The sequence below is a fragment of the Dreissena polymorpha genome, chromosome 9 (genome assembly GCF_020536995.1).
Source record: "Dreissena polymorpha isolate Duluth1 chromosome 9, UMN_Dpol_1.0, whole genome shotgun sequence".
Lineage (NCBI taxonomy): Eukaryota > Metazoa > Mollusca > Bivalvia > Myida > Dreissenidae > Dreissena > Dreissena polymorpha.
In genome coordinates, this window is record NC_068363.1 from 23,434,563 (window position 1) to 23,460,885 (window position 26,323).

The 26,323-nt window shown below is 35.9% G+C and overlaps 3 protein-coding genes across 3 annotated transcripts in view; all 3 read left to right on the forward strand.

Moving 5' to 3' along the window:
* LOC127845915 (uncharacterized) overlaps nt 1-26,323 on the forward strand; it is a 462,977-nt gene that overhangs the window by 359,905 nt on the left and 76,749 nt on the right. The window lies entirely within an intron of this gene.
* LOC127845424 (uncharacterized) overlaps nt 1-26,323 on the forward strand; it is a 564,768-nt gene that overhangs the window by 287,173 nt on the left and 251,272 nt on the right. The gene's annotated exons all lie outside the window — the stretch shown is intronic.
* Nucleotides 1-26,323, forward strand: part of LOC127845416 (uncharacterized) — a 577,557-nt gene that overhangs the window by 275,695 nt on the left and 275,539 nt on the right. The window contains exon 2 of the mRNA XM_052376315.1: nt 20,912-21,417. Within this exon, the coding sequence (XP_052232275.1) occupies nt 20,986-21,417 (432 nt within the window). The 5' untranslated portion in view covers nt 20,912-20,985. The remainder of the gene's footprint in view (nt 1-20,911; nt 21,418-26,323) is intronic.

A 26,323-nucleotide genomic window follows, 5' to 3' on the forward strand; every position in this document is an offset into this window, starting at 1 on the left:
ACCAGTAATCGGTGATGTTGGACTGGTTGATGATTCCCATGGCTATGAACCTCATGATCTCGGGACCTGTGGTAGGTTTCCATTTTTTAAACCTAAATAAATATTTCAATTTTTATTTATAACATAATTCAACACGTGCATTATTTATTGTACTACAGTACAGCCAAAGCGGCACAAACATAATCCGCGGCTACGCCACGGCCAGATTATTAGTCCGCGGCGGCCGAATCGTGTGTTCATGCGGCGTATCGCCGTGGCACTCGAAATCGATCCGCGCAACGACGCCGAGTCTGTATTAACCTCGCGTACTTTCGCGGAGTAAATCCGCCGCATACGTACGCGGCGGATCGAGTGAATAGATATCCACCTACATGTACATACATGTATGTGTAGCGTAGAATTAATTACGCGCAACTGTTTATGTTTCGTTCGATTATCATTATTATATTTGTAATCCGAAACACACTTCAGAATTTTAATGCTAACGCGTCCTTTGGCAAATTCTAGCGTCAAATAAACAGTGCTAAAATATCCTTTGTTTCATAAAAAGCTCGCGAAAATTTATGCAGACATGTAGAACGTCGTTTGGAAAGTTTGGGTGTATTTTGTGTTGTATAAATACATGAACATCACGTCAGGCGTAAATCGCGTGTTCAGTGGAGAAAAAAAACGCCCCGATTAGACGTTATTTCATCATCTCTATAAATAGTAACAAATGCCCAAATGTATTTGATACTTAAGGAAATATCGAGAATGTTTGTGTATCGTAAATATTTACCAGCATTTGCTTTAAAACTGGAATATACGGGATTATCGGGTAATTAGTAGCGATATTAACTGTATAATATGAACAAAATAAAACGTGTTTATATACGCATATTCAAACAATAGTTGTAATAAGCTGATAATTTACAAAACTACAAATACATCGTCACCGTCTTGATTATTGATGTGGCTTCAAACTGCTAATTTTCTCAGCTAAAATATAATAGCGGAATCAACATGCAATTAATTTATAAATCCACCATATGCTGGAGCCTTGACCACTTGTATGTGCGAAAACATAATTACGTGACCTTGTTTATGTGTGAAATACATACGCTACGGGCGGGAAACAAACTTAATAATTGGCCAGACACATTAACTATGCTTACATGTATATGCTAATACAATCCGCGCACAATAAATTTATTATGATTTTAATTATTATTATAATTGTTCTTTCAAAATTTGTTAACTACATGTAACTAATAATTAAAAAAAAATATTTTATGATCGCATCGACTCGGCATCATGTCGCGGACCGCGGCATGCCTCGGTGGACAGATGCGAAGTTTCGCGGCGAAATGCGACTTGCCACCGCATACTGACGCGGCTTCAACGACTGACGCGGCATCGACTCGTTTCGCCTTGCCGCCGCGGATCGCGAAATACGTTTGTTCCGCTTTGGCTGTACTGTATTTGACGCCTTTTCTCTCGAATAGTATGAAATACATATCTCGTGTAACTTAACTTCATTTAAACTCTGGATTTTAATTACGACAAGTTGCATGTGTTATTTTACTGTTAAATAAAATAACGCATTTGACTTGTCATCATTTTTTAAAGCATCAAATGAATCCAAAAGTATTTCCGATTGTGTGTTTGTCATGCATAGTTTTATCTTCCATAGGAATAAAATAACTCGCTGCGACAGGATTACGCTAAATCGTAAATCGTGTGTTGGTTCAGATTGGTTAGCATTCAATACAAATATTATTAAAAAATAGTTTGTTTTTAACAAATTTTGAGAAAGGGATGTTTATCAAATATTTCAAATAGTCCTTTTTGATTAAAATCATATTTTCAATTCACATTCTTAATAATGTCATCAGACTTCAACATTTGGTTAGCTTACCTTGAATAAGGTGGCAATGGCTGTTTCGCAGCGATTAGCTGATGCGTAGCGGTTCGTCTCAACAGCAATCTCGTTGCATTCAACATCACCAATCAACTTGCTGCAAAAGTACAAAAATATGCTCAATTTTTTTAACGTTGTTTGATGGGAATTGCTGCGAATTCATTTTTGTATTGTAAGGCACTTTTATCAGTTTTGTGACATATTGACATTCTAATAATTATATCCAAACAAATGCTTTAAAAGCGACCCGAGATGTTCGATCCCCACTGAGGAAGTGTTCTTTAGATCTCCAACAAAGACATCAAGTTTCATGAAAAAGTATGAAAAACTTTTTAAGTTATCACAGGATCCAGATAAGTGTGACAGACAGACTCACAGAAGACACACACAGTGCAACACATAAGTCACCTCGGGTTTCGCCGGTAAATAGGATCAAACTAAAAAATAGACTAAATATATAAATATGGCGCGATGCATTTTAAATTTGGTCAATATATACTTAAAATAATCCATGGGCGTTGATTCGACGTCCATTTCCACCAACAAGCCTTTTCGTCCTAAAAAGTTAAGAATTTCCTTTTGGCCGTCGCCATCTATCTAGTTCTCAAACGGATCTTCTTCCTCCTGCTCTTCCTAAATATGCATAAAAAACATACCTAAATATGCATAGAAAACATACCTAAATATGCATAAAAAAAACTAAATATGCATTAAAAACATAACTACATATGCATAAAAAACATACCATAAATAACATTTTGTTTTTCCACAGATTTAAGACACACATGCTTAAAGTTGTAATGTGAAATAAGAAAAAAAAACTAGCATGCATTTAATATTTTCATGTTTACCGTCACCATAGGATGACTTATGCCCCCTATAAACTCTTGATAGAAGTTATGAGCTTTTTTCAAAGCCTAACAAAGTTTTCGAAACCTAAACACGGACACTATGTTCAAGGTCAAGGTCACAGGGGTCAAAATTTGTGTGCGTATGGAAAGGCCTTGTCTATATACACATGCATACCAATATGAAGGTTATATCTCAAGGGACATAGAAGTTATGAGCATTTTTCAAAACCTAAACGCAAAGTGTGATGGAAAGATGGACAGGCAGACGGACGGACAGTCCGATCACTATATGCCCCCTTTTCTTCGAAAGGGGGCATAAAAATATATAGATAACTCAAATAAAAAATAAAGTCAATATGTACAAATCATTGTTTTTGACTCATATGAGTACTGTTTAACACATTACAACTCACCCTTTCCACAATGTCCTCTTCCTCAAACCCTTCAAAATCGGAATCTGAAAACTCAGAGTCTTGGTCTGCAAAATGCTCTTGAAAAAAGTCTAAATAATCTGCCATTGTTAAAAATTTTACGTTCAAAAATGTCTTGGGTTTATAGAAAATCTATGTCTACATTTTATTATGATATTTTAATACCTACTATTAGCAAATTTCAATGAATATGACAGTATACGGTTTGGACTGACAACAACAACGATGTCAACAGACGACAAATATTTTCACTTAGATCACTTCCGGATTTATCAACTGAGCAACAATTCTATTCATTAAAATTTAAGTATAATAAACTTCTCATATAAAATTAACGTTTCTACAATCATTAATATTTTAAAATAACATTAAAACAAATTTTCAAAGTTCAATTCAAAACGAAAGTAAAATGCACAAATTTACATAATGACCTACTTTTTCACCTACCTTTTGCAGATGAAGATTTCGTCAAAATCCATCTGATTACGTAGTAAATAAAATAAATCCATTAAAAGCACAAGAAATAGTATGCTTTCACCTCGTTAATTTTAGATGTCATTGCTACAAAAGTATTTTCCAAGCACAAATGTGCTGACAATTGTAACTCCATCTATTGCGGCCGCCATTTTGACAGGAAGTAATCTCGTTTTATTTTAACAAAAGCTATTTATTTTCAAGAACAAGGTGATCAACTTTCACCAAAATTAAATAGAAAAACTATATTTTAAATTATATAATACATATAGCATGACATTCTAATTTATTAAATAATTTAAAGATTAAGCAATCCACTTCCAGTTGTTGTTTTTGTTCGAAATGGCGGAAAATTGTTACATGTAAACCACAACAAACGATTTATTTTGTTGCAAGAAATATACAAATAACAATTACAAGGATATTAAAAGATATTGGAGAAAAGACTTAGGAAATGGATTATGTTTAAGAAAGTTGATGACAACATTGGATTATCTAGGAGGAGGATTATTAAATGGAGTATGTGAAATTGTATGATTTGACGGATTTATCCGGTTGCCGCATGAGCCGGGTTAAGAATTGCCTGACCGGATAAATCCGGTCGCCGCACAGGAAGGGTTAATTATAATTGCTGCAAATGTTTCTGTAAAGTATGTTATACAACTTTCAATATCCAAGAACACGGGTAGTACTGTACTACCTGTATTTTTGGATATGGTAGTACAGGTACTAATTGATTTTAAGCGTTACTCCTTTTCTTTCTGTCAGTGGCACTACCGTTACTAATTTCACAAATCCTTATCTGGAGCTCTGCACCCCCCTCCCAAAAAATTAATTTTTTTTTTTAAACATCTTACAAATTACCACACCCAACATTATACCCCCCTCTCACTCCCCCCTACCCCCCTACCCCCACACCCCCCCCCCCCCCAAAAAAAAAATAACAAAAAATAAACATCTAATAAATTACCACACCCCACATTATACCCCCCTCTCACCCCCTACCCCCCACCCCTACCCAATTTTTTTTTTAACATCTAATAAATTACCACACTCCACATTATACCCCCTCTCACTCCCCCCTACCCCTACCCCCCCCCCAACCCCCCCCCCCCCCAAAAGATTTTTTTAAACATTTAATAAATTACCACATCCCACATTATGCCCCCCTCCAGGGATGGCGAAATTAAATGTCCGAGTTGCCCGAGTCGTACATTTGCTTGTCTGGGCAATTGATTTTTTTCAATTAAGTTGTCCGTGGACAACAAGTTTGTAAAAGTCGGTCCAGGTATACAAAAAAATACATTGTATTAAAGCCGTAATTAAGTTTTACAAAACCGGATGTTGACATACGATTACATTGTCAGTGCTATTTGCGGAGCAATCAAGCTAAAATACGGGCACTCTCCTGCGCAGTGATCTCCCTTATTATATAAGAGACCAGGAGCATGCCGCATTTTAAACATTTGGCCCGACTTTAAGACAGTGTACAGACTGGTTTCTTTATTTTTACAATCAGACGGAAATATAAGTAAGATAATCAAAACACTGTCTACCTTGTTATTTAAGACGACTATAATGGTAAAAATGGAACATTTAGTTTTTTAAAATCTTCAACAACGGAGCAGAAACCCGAAGCTTTGAGCAGTCCATCTCCCAAAAAAAACTAAGAAAGATTATGATAAAAATATTATCTAAGTAAACGCACCAGAACTTTTGAAGAAACTTGGCTCACAGACTTTCAATGGTTACCAGTTGATGATAATCAAATTGCTACCACTAGCGGCGCAGAGCCTCAGTATGATGAGGTCGACATATTGGACTAGTTTAATTTGTTGAGATAACAATGTACTTATATTCAACACATGTTTTAATAACACTAACTTTGCAAGATTAAAAGTTTTAGAAAGTCTTTATATTGTTTATAATATACTGATCATACTCATTTTGGTATATTCCATTACATTAATCAATAAATGCGTTGATAATGTATATAAACATTAACGTACAAGTGTAGTTCAGCAACGGACAAGTTAAATGTCCTAAATGGTTGTCCGTGGACAAGTATAGTTTTTTTAGATTTCGCCACCCCTGCCCTCACTCCCCCCTACCCCCCCACCCCCCCCCCCCAAAAAAAATTAATATTTTTAAACATCTAAAAAATTACCCCCACCCCACATTATACCCCCCTCTCACCCCACCCCCTATTCCCCCCCCCCCAAAATTTTTTTTTTTTTTTCAAACATCTTATAAATTACCCCACCCACATTATACCCCCCTGACCCAAACCCCCCCCCCCCCAATTTTTTTTTTAAACATCTAATAAATTACCACACCCCACATTTATACCCCCCTCTCACTCCCCCCTACCCCCCTGCCCCCCCCCCCAATTTTTTTTAAACATCTAATAAATTACCACACCCCACATTATACCCCCTCTCATCCCCCTAACCCCCCCCCCCCCCCCACAATTTTTTTCTTTTTGAAAGATCATCTAATAAATTATTAAATATGAACAATTTCCCCATGATGGCTTACATAATACGGTAAAGCACTCGAATAGTCGAGCGCGCTGTCCTCTGACAGCTCTTGTTAGGTCACAACGTCAAAGGTTAAGGTCACAGTGACTCGAAATAGTAATATGGTTTCCGGATGATAACTCAAGAATGCTTGCGCCTAGGATCATGAAACTTCATAGGTACATTGATCATGACTGGCAGATGACCCCTATTGATTTTCAGGTCACAAGGTCAAAGTGACTCGAACGAATACAATGGTTTCCGGATGATATCTTACATTTGGTCAAAGGTTAAGGTCACAGTGACAAAAAAAAGGTCACACAATGGCTGCCACTACAACTGACAGCCCATATGGGGCGCATGCATGTTTTACAAACAGCCCTTGTTTTTCTTACTCTCTCATTATTACATTTGTACATGTTTGCACTATATTCATTTCATTTTTTAGCTCATCTATTTTTTGAAAAAAAATTATGAGCTATTGTCATCACCTTGGCGTCGGCGTCTGCGTCGGCGTCGGCGTCCGGTTAAGTTTTACGTTTAGGTCCACTTTTCTCAGAAAGTATCAATGCTATTGCATTCATACTTGGTACACTTACTTACTATCATGAGGGGACTGGGCAGGCAAAGTTAGATAACTCTGGCGTGCATTTTGACTGAATTATGTGCCCTTTTTATACTTAGAAAATTTAAAAGTTTGGTTAAGTTTTGCGTTTAGGTCCACTTTTTTCAGAAAGTATCAATGCTATTGCATTCAAACTTGTTACACTTACTTACTATCATGAGGGGACTGGGCAGGTAAAGTTAGATAACTCTGGCATGCATTTTGACAGAATTATGTGCCCTTTTTATACTTAGAAAATTGAAAATTTTGGTTAAGTTTTGTGTTTAGGTCCACTTTATTCCTACAGTATCAAAGCTATTGCTTTCATACTTGCAACACTTACTAACTATCATAAGGGGACTGTGCAGGCAAAGTAATATAACTCTGACTGGCATTTTTACAGAATTATGTGCCCTTTTTATACTTAGAAAATTGAAAATTTGGTTATGTTTTGTGTTTAGGTCCACTTTATTCCTACAGTATCAAAGCTATTGCTTTCATACTTGCAACACTTATTAACTATCGTAAGGGGACTGTGCAGGCAAAGTTATGTAACTCTGACTGGCATTTGGACGGAATTATGGGCCCTTTATACTTAGAAAATTGAAAGTTTGGTTAAGTTTTGTGTTTTGGTCCACTTTACCCCATAAAGTATCATAGATATTGCTTTCATACTTGGAACACTCGCAAACTATCATAAGGGTACAGTAAAGGGACAAATTGCATAACTCTGGTTGTCATTTTTACGGAATTATGGCCCTTTTTTTACTTAGTAACTTTGAATATATGGTTAAATTTTGTGTTTCGATCCACTTTACTTCTAAAGTATCAAGGCTATTGCTTTCAAACTTCAAATACTTTCATGCTATCATGAGGTTACTGTACCTGGCAAGTTGAATTTTACCTTGACCTTTGAATGACCTTGACTCTCAAGGTCAAATTATTAAATTTTGCTAAAATTGCCATAACTTCTTTATTTATGATTAGATTTGATTGATACTTTAACAAAACTACTCTTACCTGACATACCACAATAGACTCCACCCAAACCATCCCCTGTGCAAACCCCCTTCCCCCGCCCCCCGAATCCCCCCCCCCCCCTAAATTGTTTTTTTATTTTTGTTATTTTTAAGATCATCTCACAATTGACCACCACACCCTCACACTATACCCCCCCCCAACTTTTTTTTTGAAAACGGTTAAAAAAAAACAAATATTTATTTTTATTATTTTATGTTTGAAATACCGTCCAACCATCGCACCCAAGAATCCCCCCCCCCATTCCCCATCCCCCCCCCCCCCCCCCCCCGAATCCCCCCCCCTAATTTTTTTTTTTTAAGATCATCTCACAAATGACCACCACACCCTCACACTATACCCCCCCCCCCCCCCACCCACCCCCCCCCAATTATTTTTTTTTTGAAACGGTTAAAACACAAATATTTATTTTTATTATTATTATTTTATTATTATGCCCCCCTTCGAAGAAGAGGGGGTATATTGCTTTGCTCATGTCGGTCTGTCGGTCGGTCCGTTCACCAGGTGGTTGTTAGACGATAACTCAAGAACGCTTGGGCCTAGGATCATGAAACTTCATAGGTACATTGATCATGACTCGCAGATGACCCCTATTGATTTTGAGGTCACTAGGTCAAAGGTCACAGGTGAAGGTCACAGTTACTGAAAATAGGCATTTTAAGGATTTAGCATGGTTCAAACAAGGGAAACCACTACCGTTTACGATAATGTAATAAATGTCCACACCCCCACACTATTCACCCCTCTTCACTCCACCCCTCCCTCCTTTGTGATTGAAAATGAGAGTCCCTTCACCTTTAAAAAGAAAATAGATGAGCGGTCTGCACCCGCAAGGCGGTGCTCTTGTTTACTTATTCACAACCCTGCAAGAAATGGAAACTGTGCCAAACATTAAAGCTAAAGTGAAATATGTATGTACAAAAAACATCAGATGCAAACAATTTTAGGCCATCTAATCAAACATTAGCTTACTTCAGTCATAAGGAATAAATGAGCCCAACGCTTGAAATTGATACAGAATCAACACTTGCATTCTAAAATTATTGTGGAGCAATTACTATTCTGTTGATATTGTAATGTGAGATTCATTGCCTATACATGTCACCCAAATATTTAAAATGCAAAATGATTTATGGATTCACATGTATTATATTTCTGCAATAAAGGAATAACAGACTATCGTAACAAACTGATTTCTTTCAGTAGAAAATTAATAAGTTCAAATAACTGTGTGGTCCTTATGTGAATCTGAAATAGGCAAATTTATTCCTATTTATCAGACATGCTAAAAAACTTAAGTTTAAAAAAAAAAACCTGACTTCAATGGCATTGAATACTTCAAATATTGTGATTTGTTTATAACTTTGACCTAGAACCAAATTGTAAGACTTTAACTATTATGAGCCGTTTATAACTTTGACCTAGCAATGAGTACTTCAACTATAATGATCTGTTGATTACTCAAACCTGGCAATCAAACTTCAAAATTATTAGTTGTTTATAACTTTGATAGAACACTTATTTATTTCAAACAGTGGAAAATCAAACAGCCAAGTACACTTAAAAGTTTATACCAATCTGTGATGCAATATAAGATCACATTATTAACGTAAAATCACAAAATGTGCATACCAACCTTACAGAAAATACAACAACCCAATGGCATTTAGACGTAAAACAAAACATATGATATTATTAATCTATATAATGTAATATACTGTACCTGCATATGTTACATTTTATTTGTCATATGAGATCTCTTTGAATAATCATGTAAATTAACTGCATTCATAGGCAATAATCACAGGCTGTATGGATTCCAAGTATCCTTACCTGAACACTAATTAAATTATTGTAAGTGTTGTAGAGGCCATATGAAAACAATATATCCATTTAGATAGCAATTTTCATTATCATCAATGTGTTTGAGGTTTATTAATGACAGTACTGAAGATAAACATTAAAATGTAAGAAGTTCCTTGGTATTTGTACGTGTATTATTATGGTTATTTGTCATAAGTTAGAACAAACTATGTACCTCCCTGCTGGAGCTTCAGTTTCGTGAAGCTTCAATTTTGTGTAGTTTTAATTGCATGTAGCTTCAATCATGTTCAGCTTAAATCATGCAGTTTCAATCATGTGTAGTTTCAATTGAATGTAGCTTTAATAATGTGCAGCTTAAATCATGTGTAGTTTCAATCGCATGTAGCTTCAATCATGTGCAGCTTATATCATGTGCAGTTTCAATCATGTGTATTTTCAATCATGTTTGGCTTCAATCACGTGCAGTTTCAATTACATAGTTCTTCAATCATGCAGCTACAATTATGTGTAGCTCAAAACATGTATTGCTAGCAATAGTTTCCAGATGGTCAGGGTTGTTCCTGTATTGTTGTATGATTATGATGTCCAATTGTCATCTGAAACAATTGATAGCTTCAATCATACAAATGTTTGTATAAAATGAACCATGTGCAGCTTTGACAATATTTTCAAAGTATCTGGATTCAACCATGTCCATATTGAATGATTAGTAAATTCAATCATCAGTAAATTCAATTATCACTGAATTAAATCATGTCAAACTTTGTAAACTTCTTGCATCCAATGTTGTGTGTATTCAATCACTTGCATTTTCAATCAGTCATAGGTTCAATCAAGTGTCAAGTACAATTATGACTTCAATGGTGCAAGTATGGACAACTCAGAGATCTTCTTTTATAGTAGAACATTTGATGATTTCTGAAAATAAACAATATGTATTCATTACATTGAAGGGAATACCTATTTGTAAAAGTTGTCCAATATCCACTTCTGTCTGCATTCAAAGTTTAAAAAAACTTCTATATATAACATAATTTCGCTCATATTTAATCATTAAATATTACTTGACACAAAGAAAATGTGTTTTTTTCTTCTTTTTTTGTATTTGACTACACTAAGAAAATGTTACAAGACATTATAATTCAAATAAAGTATGCATCACATCACAAATTTCAATGAACAGTGCTTTGAGTCATATATGCCTTGTTGTTCCTCTGAATTGTCCATCATTATCTAAGACCATGCTATTCATGATAAATCTGCTTAGTCAAAATTTGTATGAAAAAGCAAAAAAACAATTATTCAGCCTTGCTTCAATATAAAGGCTCTGTATATAATCTCTTGATTAATTATGCCCCCCTTCGAAGAAGAGGAGGTATATTGCTTTGCACATGTCGGTCGGTTAGTCGGTCTGTCGGCCCGTCCACCAGTTGTTTTCCGGATGATAACTCAAGAAAGCTGTGGCCTAGGATCATGAAACTTCATAGGTACATTGATAATGACTCGCAGATGAACCCTATTGATTTTCAGGTCACTAGATCAAAGGTCACGGTCACTGTGACCCGAAATAATAAAATGGTTTCCGGATAACTCAAGAACGCTTATGCCTAGGATCATGAAACTACATAGGAACATTGATCATGACTCGCAGATGACCCCTATTGATTTTCAGGTCACTAGGTCAAAGGTCAAGGTCACGGTGACCCAAAATAGTAAAATGGTATCCGGATGATAACTCAAGAACGCTTATGCCTAGGATCATGAAACTTGATAACTAGATTGACCATGATTCGCAGATGACTCCTATTGATTTTCAGGTCACTAGGTCAAAGGTCAAGGTCACGGTGACCCGAAATAGTAAAATGCTTTTCGGATGATATTTCAAGAACGCTTAAACCTAGAATCATGAAACTTGATAGGTAGATTGATCATGACTCGCAGATGACCCCTATTGATTTTCTGGTCACTAGGTCAAAGGTCAAGGTCACGGTGACCCGAAATAGTTAAATGGTTTCCGGATGATAACTCAAGAACGCTTATGGCTAGGATCATGAAACTTCATAGGTACATTGATCATGACTGGCAGATGACCCCTATTGATTTTCAGGTAACTAGGTCAAAGGTCAAGGTCACGGTGACCCGAAATAGTAAAATGGTTTCTGGATGATAACTCAAGAATGCTTATGCCTAGGATCATGAAACATGATAGGTAGATTGATCATGACTCGCAGATGACCCCTATTGATTTTCAAGTCACTAGGTCAAAGGTCAAGGTCATGGTGACCGGAAATAATAAAGTGTTTTCGGATGATAACTCAAGAACGCTTAATTATGCCTAGGATCATGAAACTTCATAGGTGCATTGATCATGACTGGCAGATGACCCCTATTGATTTTCAGGTCACAAGGTTAAAGGTCACGGTGACCCGAAATAGTAAAATTGTTTCCAGATGATAACTCAAGAACGCTTATGCCTAGGATCATGAAACTTGATAGGTAGATTGATCATGACTCGCAGATGACCCCTATTGATTTTCTGGTCACTAGGTCAAAGGTCAAGGTCACGGTGACCCGAAATAGTTAAATGGTTTCCGGATGATAACTCAAGAACGCTTATGGCTAGGATCATGAAACTTCATAGGTACATTGATCATGACTGGCAGATGACCCCTATTGATTTTCAGGTAACTAGGTCAAAGGTCAAGGTCACGGTGACCCGAAATAGTAAAATGGTTTCTGGATGATAACTCAAGAATGCTTATGCCTAGGATCATGAAACATGATAGGTAGATTGATCATGACTCGCAGATGACCCCTGTTGATTTTCAAGTCACTAGGTCAAAGGTCAAGGTCATGGTGACCGGAAATAATAAAATGTTTTCGGATGATAACTCAAGAACGCTTAATTATGCCTAGGATCATGAAACTTCATAGGTGCATTGATCATGACTGGCAGATGACCCCTATTGATTTTCAGGTCACTAGGTTAAAGGTCACGGTGACCCGAAATAGTAAAATTGTTTCCAGATGATAACTCAAGAACGCTTATGCCTAGGATCATGAAACTTCATAGGTACATTGATCATGACTCGCAGATGACCCCTATTGATTTTCTGTTCACTAGGTCAAAGGTCAAGGTCATGGTGACCGGAAATAGTAAAATGTTTCCGGATGATAACTCAAGAACGTGTATGGCTAGGATCATGAAACTTTATAGGTACATTGATCATGACTCGCAGATGACCCCTATTGATTTTCAGGTAACTAGGTCAAACGTCAAGGTCACGGTGACCCAAAATATTAAAATGGTTTCTGGATGATAACTCAAAAATACTTATACCTAGGATCATGAAACTTGATAGGTAGATTATGACTCGCAGATGACCCCTTATGATTTTGAGGTCACTAGGTCAAAGGTCAAGGTCACAGTGACCTGAAATAATAAAATGGTTTCCGGATGATAACTCAAAAACGCATATGCCTAGGATCATGAAACTTGATAGGTACATTGATCATGACTGGTAGATGACCCCTATTGATTTTCAAGTCACTAGGTCAAAGGTCAAGGTCACAGTGACCCGAAGTAGTAAAAGGGTTTCCCGATGATAACTCAAGAAAGCTTATGGCTAGGATCTAGAAACTTTATGGGTACATTGATCATGACTCACAGATGACTCCTATCGATGTTCAGGTCACTAGGTCAAAGGTCAAGGTCACAGTGACAAAAAAACATATTCACACAATGGCTGTCACTACAACTGAAATCCCATATGGGGGGCATGCATGTTTTAAAAACAGCCCTTGTTTCCATTGGGAATGGATCCGGTTACCAGACCCTATTTTGAATGAAAAAAACCCACTGTACATGTAAATATGAGAACATCCCCTTTAAGTACAAACACTCTGGTGCTTACTATCTTCCCAATATAAAGGGGCACACACAAACCGTATTGATCGTCAGAGTTGAGTATAAAACTGGTGTATCCCATATGCCTTTTTATTGGAGATAAAATTGTTAAATGCTGAACATGCAGTTGACATTGTTGCAATGTGCACTTGTGTATCCTTTTTCATACCCTATTCTTAACAAACGAGAAAGTAACCTTAATTATCTATAAATGTTTATGTGATATAACTGTTTGCAGATTATTCGTTTTCTATTTAGAAAAGTGTCTGGCCTATGTCAGAAATTTTATTCAAATTTCATTGAACACTTATGAAGTTTAGCTTAGGTGAAAATCTAGCATAAACAGGCTGTTTCAGTTGTGCCAAAAAATCTGGTAGGACAACACAATTAACACACGCCATGCACTAATATTTACCCCTGTATGTAAATTTCGGTTGCAGCTGTTTTCATATAACTCTGTAAATTCAATCATTTAGGAATTGCAGGAATTAAGTTATTCCTCAAATAACTATATATGAAATCAGCCTCACATATAATTAACCACATGCATTTATTGATTAAAAGTTCAACATTAAAAACAATGAAATGCTAAACTTTCTTTGGAAGATACTTCAGTCATTTTGCGACTATATAGCAGTATAAAATTAAATTATTTGTACAAAATTTGCTATCCACTTGTTATCCACTTTAATGTTCATACAAAAATGAGCCAAGACAGAAAGTTAGTAGATGTTCAAAGCATGTAAGTATGTATTTCCTGATGGGGAAGTGCTTCTTGCTCATCAGGAAGCTAGTATCCCCCTTTGATATGTGGCTTGTTTACGACATTTTACATAAATATAATTTAAACATGCTTGTGGAGTTGATTTATTAGTAAAATATTGTAATTTTTTGAAAATTATATTCTTGGATATTGTTTTAAAAACAAACCTGGCTGAAAATGGCAGCAATCATCAGGCGGTTTTCAAGTGATGACAGGTTAGATTGTTTTCTTACTTTCTAAAACTTTGTCCTGGTGATATTAAACAACAAAACACATATCGTGGTGTCGACACTGATCTGATAGTTTCTGTTCTAATAAAGATGATGTCTCGATTTATTTATCCGTAACGTCCATGGATTTCAAGTTGTATTGGTCAGCAGAGTCCTCTTGATTGTAACATGCCTACTGGTACATTGAATGATGTACATTTATATTCATTTAAAATTACTGCTGCACACAGAAATGCCTGGTTTGCTTTTCATGTCAGAAGTCAGTAAATTTTGCTTATGAAGACTAGAAGGTAAATTCAAAGTGTGGCATATAGCAGTCACACTGTTTGTCCATCTTTCTGTCCTTCTGGCATTCCATTTTCCGGAGGTTATTTTAACGTAACGCTTTCGGATACAGAGTTGATTTTTGGTATGTTAGTCTACCTATATGACTAGTCCAACTTGTTGAAGCTCTCAAATATTAAGCTACTTTTTCTATTGGTTATATTTGGAGCGTACAACGGCTGAAGCATTCAAACAACGGTGGACTGTTTTCCTTCTTTAGCTATATTGTTGTGCAAGGATTTTGTGCGCAACATTCAAGTCCCTATATCAGACACTGACTTAATATCAACGGATTGCAATAACATTTACATACCTGTGTAGATAAATCATTTCTCAAAAATGTTCTGTAAAATTTATGTAATGACACTTTGAATTGTGCACGCCTGTGCAATTTTCATCCAACCACTATTTAAATTTTCAATATCTCGATTTGCTCACTGTGAAGATATAAATCGATAACACGGCCTCGATGTAAAGCATCTGGTTTAAATGTGGAAGAATCAGCGACGTAAAATACAGTTTGTGTTCGTCTGTTGTGGTGCAGAGCGTTACATAGTAAATCGATGTTATTATACTTTTCTGGATTAATTAAGCATTGTTATTTTTTCTAAAGTGACAGTTAAAAAGTTCTGAAAATTACATCTTTTAGTTTTATACTGTACATAAATACATACATTGATACAGATCGTACAGTACACCGTCCTATGTAACGTAGAATGTATGTACATAAAACAACACAGACATAGGTGCGAAAAAGACATGCATAAAAAGTTGCTGAAACTTGGAAGAGTGAATAGAAATTGCACCATATCTGTTTTGAACATATGCTTATTAAATCGACAAAGATTAGCATACAAGATCTAGTTAGGTAAAAGTTGGTTGTAAAAGCTCATGTTAAATAAAAGTACGCGTACACGAAACACTGTAATGCCTTTCTTCTGATTGGTTGATATTTAAATCTGTTTCATAATATGGCAAGAGGTCAGTGACATTGTTGTGATTTACAATGTAAATTAGCGCACCCCTAATGGGTGAACCCTTGTCAACCCTTTTGCCGATTTGCTTCATACTTCCCATGTGCATTGGACTTTGAGAGTAGATGACCCCAATTGAAATTGGGATCACTAGGTCAAATGTCATGTCAGTGTCACACTGAGTGGGAAAATTGTTTCTGATCAATAACTCATCAACGAATCAACCGATTGGCTTGATACTTCCCATGTGCATTTGCATTGGACAGTAGATGACCCCTATTGAAATCGGAGTCACTAGATCAAAGGTCAAGGTCACTGCCACAATAATAGTAGTAATAGTAGTAATTGACATGACGCCTTATCAGGGATCGCTCCGCCCACTTAATCACGTGGCTCAGCGGGAAGAAAACCTAGACAAGCTAACACCAAAATGGCTTCTTTGCCTATAGACTGCATATAGATTTACGCGATATTCCGGATGATTTTATGGACTTGTTTAACACCATATAACACTTGTAAAGGGGTTGATGCCATTTAGTTATTCTGCAAATGCAAAAAATATACGATTAAAGAGAACATCAGCTATTTATAACGGGTAAATCGGTACATTAAACACGCTCTCAAAGGCTTGTGCGCTTACCGAAATCGAACCCGTTATTACGTGTAATGGTGGTATTGTCAATAAATTAACACTTCACCGGTATTTACCCGTGTTATTAACAAAATTGTAACCGAAACATTCCCCCCCCTACTCGTGTATTTGACACGAAATAGCGCTTTATAACTGGGAATTTGGTGAAGTTTTACGCGCTTTCTGACGCCGGGTGGGTACCTAAATCCCACATGTTATTGCGTATAAAAGTGATACACTGTAACTCCAATATAACGCGCTCCGTTATAACGCTGAATCCAATATAACGTGGAGGGTGCTTGGATCCCATTTTTTCTCCAACCTTCCATTTGATTTCTGATTCAAATCCGTAATATGCAACTTCATGTATTTTCAGACAATTCAAAGATGGCGGAAATCACATGTTGATTGCTGTATTCAACCGTCCGTTGAACCGATTATAATCGCCTCGAGGTTAAACAACACCGAAAGATAATTGGTGTTAATCTGTTGTGTAATGTCAATAAAGGTGTGAAAAACTCGCGTGTCAGTGTTTATTACATGTATTCCTCATCAGAGCGGTTCAGTGCGATAATTTCCATAAGTTAAGTGCAAGCGGGATAGTTATATAATTAAAGTAATTCAAAACGATTGAAACATTCTTACTTTGATATGGTTGCAGTTTGACTATATTAAATGAGCGGCTGTGAAATATACTGCCTACTGTATAAAACAACATTTTCTGTAGTTTCATTATCATTCTAGTATTATGTCATTTAATCTTTCAGTTCGTGTATAAGAAATTAAATAATGCAGACGATTTATTTACATGCGAACGCAGTGTACCGGTAATTGTTAACAGAGTTTCATTTTCGCGCGGTATCAGAAAGTCCCCGGGAAACACGTTTTTTGCATGCGTATGACGCAATAAAACAATTTTTTGTACATGAGTCGTATTGCATTCAATCTAAATTTAAAGTCGCTCGTCCAATGAAAGCTCTGCCCCATAATGCACTGTACTCTTAACACTTCTGAAAATGGCATATATTCGTACGGTTGTGTTTACGAATTTCTTAAACATATATCGTCATTAATGTTCAAGATTATTATTTTTTAAGTGATGTTGTAATTTTATTGGATTATCGGATAAATGTGCACATAAGAAAAGCGGTATGTATACTGTTATCGATACGATTCTGTTTATATGCATGTATTTGCGTCAACACAGCATGGCAATATACATGACCTATATTATAGGCTATTCTATACCTGTTTTTGTATAGCCCTGCAGTAAATGAGCTCAAAACCTATAACGCGGATCCGTTATAACGCTGTTTCGCGGCTTGGACCCCATTGACCGCGCTATATTGGAGTTGTATTAATCATATTAAACATTGCTTATGGGACATTTATCAATCACTATATTTTAAAGCGCAAAAACAACACAGTAAGATTGGACATTGTCTGATATAAAATTAGCGTTGTACGAAATGGAATACCGTCAGGCTATTATAAGTTAATAAGGCTACCAATATCAAACGCTCACGCAGGTACCGACTTCCCCGAAGTTACCGCATTTGTTGGTTAACTAATGTCAGTAATAATAAACATATTGTTATTGTCGTTGACAATGTTGATGTTCAGTTGTTCGTGGGGACGACCACATGCCTTTATCCATCTCTTACACTTCTCAAGATCTTTTTTCGGCTTTGGAAACGAAATAAATTCAATGTCACCAACTAATCTGTCAGGATATCGATTGTCCGAGTTACATAATCCCCATTGACACCGTTTAACCATTTTAATCGTTTTTTTAAAGAGGAAAACAAAAGAAACTCGTTGGAATTAAAGTGAACCTAAACATGTAGCTTGTCTAGAAAATGGCGGACAGGTCGTTGCTAATGAGTGTGCCCGATTAATAGATCGCTGATTGGTGGATCAATTCTAGTGGGCGGAGCGATCATAGATAAGGCGTCATGTCAATTGATACTACACATGTGCATTGGCCTTGAAAGGTACATGTAGATGACACCTATTGAAATTGGGGTCACTAGTTCAAAGCCATGTATGGGGGGCATATGTCTCAGACCGCAGAACGCTTGTTATGTTTGTCACTATCTACAGTTAATGTAATAGAAAGTAAGTGTAACAGAAGATATTAAAATGTAAACATATAAAACATATTAATTCAAGCCACTCACCTTGAAATGAAATTAAATTTAAGTATAAATAAGACATATTTTATCTATGTCAATTAGTTTATATCTGGTGGTTACAAGGTAGAAATCCGTCTTTTGGCGCTTTAAAACTTCAAAATAATCAAGTTTTTTTAATGGACGTATACGTCTAGAAATCCTCCTTTCGGTTTTAAAAGCGGTTCCGTTTGAAAAATTATAAATTACTTGCTAACTAGGCTAAAGATTTAATTTTATCTATGCCAATTAGAATATATCTGGTGGTTACAAGGTAGAAATCCATATTTTTTGCGCTTTAAATCTGAAAAATAATCGTGTTTGTCGAAATGGATGTATACGCATAGAAATCCTTCTTTCGGTTTTAAAATAAAAAAATAAAATAAATTACATGCTAACAAGGCTTTAGATTTAATTTTATCTACATGTATGCCAATAAGAATATACAATCAAGTTACCATTACCGGATCAGTAGCGTAATAGCGTTTTTCTGGTGAAAAGCAATAAATGTTTTCAGACTTCTTTTACACCAGTTTGATTAAATATTACATTTGCTGACTGATTCAGCACATAGTCTTATATATAAACGCAGGCAAAATGTATTTGTGATACCTTTTTTATGCCGCAGTATTAATGCATTAACGGATCAGTTGTTGCCATTACGGATCACATGATAGAAACCACTCAGGGAGCATCTAACATGCTATTTAAACTGTCGATACAAGAACTGTATTGTTTACAATGACCTGAAGTTACATTTCCAGTTATAAATTATATTCATTTTTATGCCCCCGGATTGAAAGATCAAGGGTATTTTGTTTTTGGCCTGTCTGTCTGTCGTTGTGTCATTGTATGTGTGTGTCACAAACTTTAACCTTGGTTAAACTTTTGTAACTTTTGCAATATTGAAGATAGCAACTTCATATTTGGCATGCATATGTATCTCATGGAACTTCACATTTTGAGAGGTGAAAAGTCAAGGTCATGGTCATCCTTCAAGGTCAAAGGTCAAATTTCATTGTATTTTTCGAGCTGCACATTTTGAGTGGCTAAAGGTCAAGGTCATCTTTCAAGGTCAAAGGTCTAGTTTATGGCTTCAAAGCGGCGCAATAGGGGGGAATGTGTTTCTGACAAACACATCTCTTGTTTGTTATTATTACCCATATGTGATCTTGTATCTACACTTCACGCATGGTGCTCTTGTGTGCATTATCTGTTGAAAATCCTAAAAAGATTGAAAGATAAATTGTTTGAATCATATCTAATCATCGATAATGAACATTGAACATAAATAAAACATTAAGATTGAGATCATTTATTGTAAGAATCAACAAGATTTGCAGATATTTTAATATAATATATTATCAATACGCATATTATCACGCTTGATCCGTTATTGCCCTAATTCTTCATTTCATTTAAGGTGATGCAAAATCTTACACACTAATAAAAACTGAAATGGACTTCAGCAGCCTAAAAGACTACTAAATGGCCTTTAAATTAATGCGTTAACTTCTTACTTTCCAACAGAATTATAGCATGTGGCCGTGAAAAATGTTCAACCTCGATTTGGAAACGAGATAGAAGTAAACACAGTCATATATACATGTCAGCAAAACATACCAAAATGTTTGACAAAGAGTAGCTCCGATTACAACTCAATCAATGCGATTTGAAGAACAGGCCTTGAAGATACTGTGTGCAAAATATCATCTAAAAATATCAACTATGTATCGCGATACGCAGTCTTGACCATCAAAGTGGTCCGCTATGGGTAATGTACCAGTAATGGTAACTTGACTGTATCTGGTGGTTACAAGGTCAAAATCCGTCTTTTTTGCGCTTTGAAACTTAAAAATAATTGCGTTTGTCGAAATGGACATATACGTATAAAAATCCTACTTTCGGTTGTAAAATTAAAAAAAAAATACTTTCTAACTAGGCTATAGATTTAATGACGATTTTGCAAACTTTCAAATTGCATCTATATGTATTGATCAACATGTATTTCATTTGAAGATGTGTGGCTTTAAACTCAGTTAAATACATTGACAAAACTATACTTCAGTGCTTCATACAAAATACAATAATTTCATTTTCATGGACTTTAAAGTTTGCTTTTTATGTGACTGTCAAGTTAATTAGTAGGTAGCTATTTATCCCTTGCTTAAATTAACATGTGCATTTTGCATCCATTTGTTCTGGCTGAAAGGATTAAATGAATGTAAAAGATATTGAAATTGTTTAAATGATATCTTTGTGATTAACAGGGTGTACTCAAGCCACAGCATGTACGTTGTTCAATCCTTCAATTGCGTACTGGGATAGAAGTGCAAGAAATACTATGGAGTACCTTGCAAGCATGTTCACTGAGAAGGAAAAGTGGAACTGGCTTAAGGCGTGGCTGGCACTTGACATTGCAAGATCTGGCTTAGAGCAGTTCGTGGAGAGAGAAGCTAAGATTGTCCATGCCGACATTTACCAAGCTGCAAAATCCAACACAATTAAAGATATTCGTGCTGAAATCACCAAGAAACATAGATATACAAATGGTGGTTCATGGAAAAATTCCTCAGATAAACTATGGTCATCTAATCCATGGGAAGTAGCGAAATGCTATTTCCCCCCTAAAGGATATGAAGGAAAAAATTCAGCTCAAGAAACAGATTTTGATGGAATCATCAGTTTTATGCTGAACTGCCTACACTTTGACAGCAAGTTTTCATTTGTTATATCAAAGGGACAGACATACTCTCAAACCTGCCTTCTGTTCAAGGTAAGAACATGCGACAAAAACACATACTTGTTGAGTCAATTTTAATCAAATTCTAATGAAGATGTTTTAGATGTATAATTTCAGCGATTTTCCTTGTCCAATTGGGAAAAGAACCTGTACCGGTCCAATTGGGAAAAATTGAGTCGTGAAAACCTCATAATTGGGAAAAATCGAGTCGTGAAATCCTTAAATTGGGAAAATCGCGTCTCGAAGTTTGGGTCTTATTGAATACATCATAAAGTTCAAACTAAATTGAACATACCCATTAAAATAATCATTTGCAGGCATGCCTTAATGACCATTACTTAAAGTAATAAAGTTGATATAAATAACAAAATATTATATAGAAGACACAAAATCAATTACTAGTTGTTTTAATCTCTTATAAAGCAATGTCTCTCGCTTTCATTTTTTTGAAAATTTCAACAATCTTTGATGTTTGATCATCACTCAGTTGCTGGCATCCCTCTCTGCACAGCATCATTAGAGCTGTCAATGTGTCCTGTGATAGACCGTTCCGATTGGTCGTGCAAAGATTGTTCATTAGACTGAACAACCTTTCCACAGAGGCAGTGCTGGAGGGCATTTTAAAACCGACGTCAAACAGTACGCTGGCTGCCTGACAAAAGAACCGCAAACAGTAACGACTCTATTGATTGAACGCGCTGAATAATAAAACCAGATATTAATCGAGCGCGTGGTTACACACAACTATATGATTTCCTTTGTTCGCTCGCCGAAAGTTGGGTTTTGTTACGAAACTTTCGATCGTTTTGAGAAAAAAATTCGGACGCCGATTGGGATTTTTTCAGATGCCGATTGGGAATTTGGGAATTTTTGCTCGATTGGGAAAGTACCGTTTACCGGTACTTTATAAAGAAGGAGGAAAATCGCTGAATTTGTATAATAATTAAAACCAGAATAGATGTTGATATAAAACGCTGTTTAGAAGGATGTCAAATGTTTGTTTGTACCTTCATATTAGTCGGGGTATCCAAAATCTAGCACATTCCGGATAAAGTCTATTAATTTTATTATGGATCTGAATGGAGGCATATAGTAATCACATCATCTGTTCTTATGTACGTCTGTTCTCTTGTTTGTTGAGATCATAACTCAGGAAGTATTGCAAAGTATTATAGCCATAACTTTATATTCAGTTTTTCGGATATGCATAGTTATTGGCCTTTAAACAATGTTCTTGTTGGGAACGTAACTCCATTAGTATTGAAGTTAAAAAATTGTGAACATTGATGGAGGACATTGGAGCAAGTGCAGAGTACAAGAACCACAACTTTTGTATCGGAAATTTTGAAGTTATCCCCCTTTGCCTATTCTAAGCTAGAATATAGTACATTTAGCAAAATTGCTCACTTATTTGTCAGAGATTCGGTTCATGCGTTAGTGTATGTACTTGGTAACATTAGGGCAGATGTTGTATGGCAGGCCGTTAAGCTGACGTGATGTGTGTCGTACGTCATCCTTGTAGCTGGTTAACTCTCTAGAGGCCGCATTGGTTAGCTGATCTGTGCACAATGTGGTCATGGTTGGCTTTTGTGATCACATTGTGTTCTTCATTTTTATGCTCCCCCAAAATTTTGGGCCGCTTCGTCTGTCCATGCGTGTGTCCGTCCGTTCTCACGAATGATACATTGTGCAACTTTTTTTATGCCTAGATATACATTGTGTCTTAATTTCATTGTGTGACTAGTCGCACAATACATTTGCCCAAAGTTCGTCAAAATGTGTCTTGTGCAACTTTAAACCTATCTAGAGAAGTCGCATAACGTTTTTGTCCAAAGTGTGTCCAAAGGATGTCCATGTAAAACTGTCTATGCGATGGACGAGACCGTAACTTTTATTTTTGCAAGTGTCCGTGAAAGTTTGAGCGTCTATATTTGAGGCAATCAGAAGCCTGTTTATAAAAAAGACGAGCCAATGAACACCAGGCTTTCTAATCGACGCATGCGCGTGCACCTGCGTTCTCCCGCGTTATGGACATGTGGCTTTTGTGTGTTGTGGGACTGTTTTAAACGTCGCAGAAACCAACATAACGGATAACGGATTTATATTTTATAGAACCATATGTGAGGTAAGTTTCGTATGTTTTCTTTCTATATGTATAATCCATTTAGACGTTTTCTTTTTGTGAATGACTAATGGCACCCAGTTTAAGCAATGAAAACAGGAATAAATAAGGTCATTTTGAAATGTTTTATTGGCCACACAGTGATCGGGAAATGCAATATTTAATTTGTGTCTCTTTTTTTTTACATCCAATATGCCATAAGCACAACTAATTTTAAAAGAGTAAATGCACATTGCTTTCATTAGTTGTTAATAATTTCGCTGTTTTTTCACCCGCACCTGTTCTTCGTTAGCAACGTTAAAAAGACGCCGCCATTTTGTTTGTAAACAACATTGCTGCAGCAAATTTTTTTTATATGGAAAAAAAGTAAAGCGGCGTTGTGGGGCGGCAGCCACCATAATGAGATTTTAATTAGATTAGACAAACTGTAAATGCCGAACTGGTCAAACCCGAATGCCAAAGTGGCATTTAATTACGATGCCGAAGTAACCAGGTGCCGAAGAAACTAGCTACCTGTCAATTGTAACCATTACCAGTGTGTCTTAAAATGTGGCTTTTCCAGGGAAACCATGTGTTGGCTGACTACATGTTTAAGTTTTACATCTTACGAGCAAATAAATGTGTATTGGTCAAGCAAAAACGTTGATCATTACACTGTTTTCAGTGAAACATATTATAGGATTTTCTTATTTTCTTTTAAAGATGCATTGGCGATTATAAAGATTGCATAAAATGTGAAGTTGGATATCTTTTATTTGAACAACATTAATTGAACATAAAGCTAAAACAATTTCCCCTTTTTCTTGAAAACGATGTTAAATTCCCCTACATGAGGGCCCCCGTCCCTTGAAATGTTATTAGGGTCGTGTAATGATATCTAGGTTAAGTTTAAATCTGGTTAAAGTTTGTCACCAGATGAACTATTAAAAAAATATGAGTTTATAAAACAAGAGGAACAGAACTGTTTAGTTTTCTATGACAGTGTTCATTTTGTTTTTATGTGAGTAGCTGGTGCATTGCTGCTATATAATTTGCAGTTGAAAGTTATTACTTAAATAAATATACATGTAAATATAAATTTAACATTCAACTCAAACACACAATGTACTTGCATGAACATTTTGTTTGTAAATAATTCTGAGGTAAATGCAGGGCCTTTTTTTCAGCCAAATTTACAGCCTTGATGGTCGACCAATGCAAATACTAGAAGAGAAAATATTATAGTTATTGTGTTTATAAAAGTTTAACTTTTATTGGAATATTCAATGCTGGTCTAAGTTCTGTGCATTTTCACACTATGATCAATGTAAAAAAATTAAGATGGTGCAAATTGATAAATAAAAGACTGAGTGAACTGTAATTTTTCCTAAGGATATAAAATTATCAGTTGGAAAGTAAAGCAGTCTTGTTGCTTTCTACAAATCAACATGTGTGGATTATACCACAGGATTGCAAATACAAACAATTCTTTCAAACTACTGATATTCAGCTGATTTTTAGCTTTGGCACCCGTTATGCGGTGCTCTTGTTTTAATTCCAGTGGTATGGGTAGTTTTACATTCTCTTGAAAAACGCCCTGAAATACTTTTATTGTGGGATTGTTTATTCGTTATGTATTTGGTTTGTGCGTTTGGGTAGAGCCACCAACCTTCAGTAACTTCCCAAATTTTAGGGTAGGAGTGTCCCGCTGAGACTTCCGAAATGTGACCCAACTCTGATAAAGTAGACCCATTTTTATACAAGATTTTTTTTAAAGCAGACCCATTTGTATACGACACTGTTGAGAAAGTGGACCCATTTCAATACAAGAATTTTGATAAACTGGACCCATTTCAGTACTAGAATTTGATTAAGTGGTCATATTTCATTCTAGAATTTTAATCTCTATCATATCAATATTGTATACTTATTGAATTATGCAAATATTTATGTTGTTTTGATATATTATCAAGAGCGTTCTTAAGTATGACTGAAAATTAATTGTTTTCTTAATTTGCTTTCAAAGCCTGTGATAACGATTTCATGATTCCACACATAATCAAAATTTTCTACAAAAAATATACAGTACACTCCACGCGTTTTCCCCAATTTCCCGCCATACTCCGCGGGTTTCGACCTGGAGGGAGATTAAGAAAATCCCGCTTTACGCGGCGTTTGCATCATTTTGGACGCGGCGGTTAAAGATCGGCAAAACTGATAAGCCGACGCGGCGGCCCTCGGCGTTTGGCAACGCGGGGGAAACTCCGCGTTTTACGAGATAACGATCAATTTAATTTTGTTTGACTTCCTGATTTTCAAATAAAATTACATTTATTACAAGTACATACATGTACATGTAGTATAATATTTACAATTAAAGAAAACAACCAAGATAGATCGATCCCGACGTGGTTGTAGAATTAGTTGTTGTTGTATAGAAAACTCGTTGATTTACGACACACAAAACGTCGTCTTTTAACTAATACTTACCAATTAATATAAACACAGTTTGCAACATTGTTTTTATTTTGATAATTTAATCCAAAGTTTTCATGTTAACAGGTGATTTTCTATACTGAACATGTATACAAATGACCAAGGACCCTAAAAATCTCGCAAATCTGTGTGAATTGACAGTTTGACGTAATCAAAGAAAAGCCGCTTCCTGTCTGAAGGCATAACTTACTCAAGTAAACACGTTCAACGAATGCATAAGGAATGGTTTTAATTGTCGGAACAAAGTCAATTCTCTGCTCGCTAATTAGGGCTGCAACAATATACCGGTATATCGGTATATATCGCAATACGCAATCCGCATATTGTATTGCGATATGATTT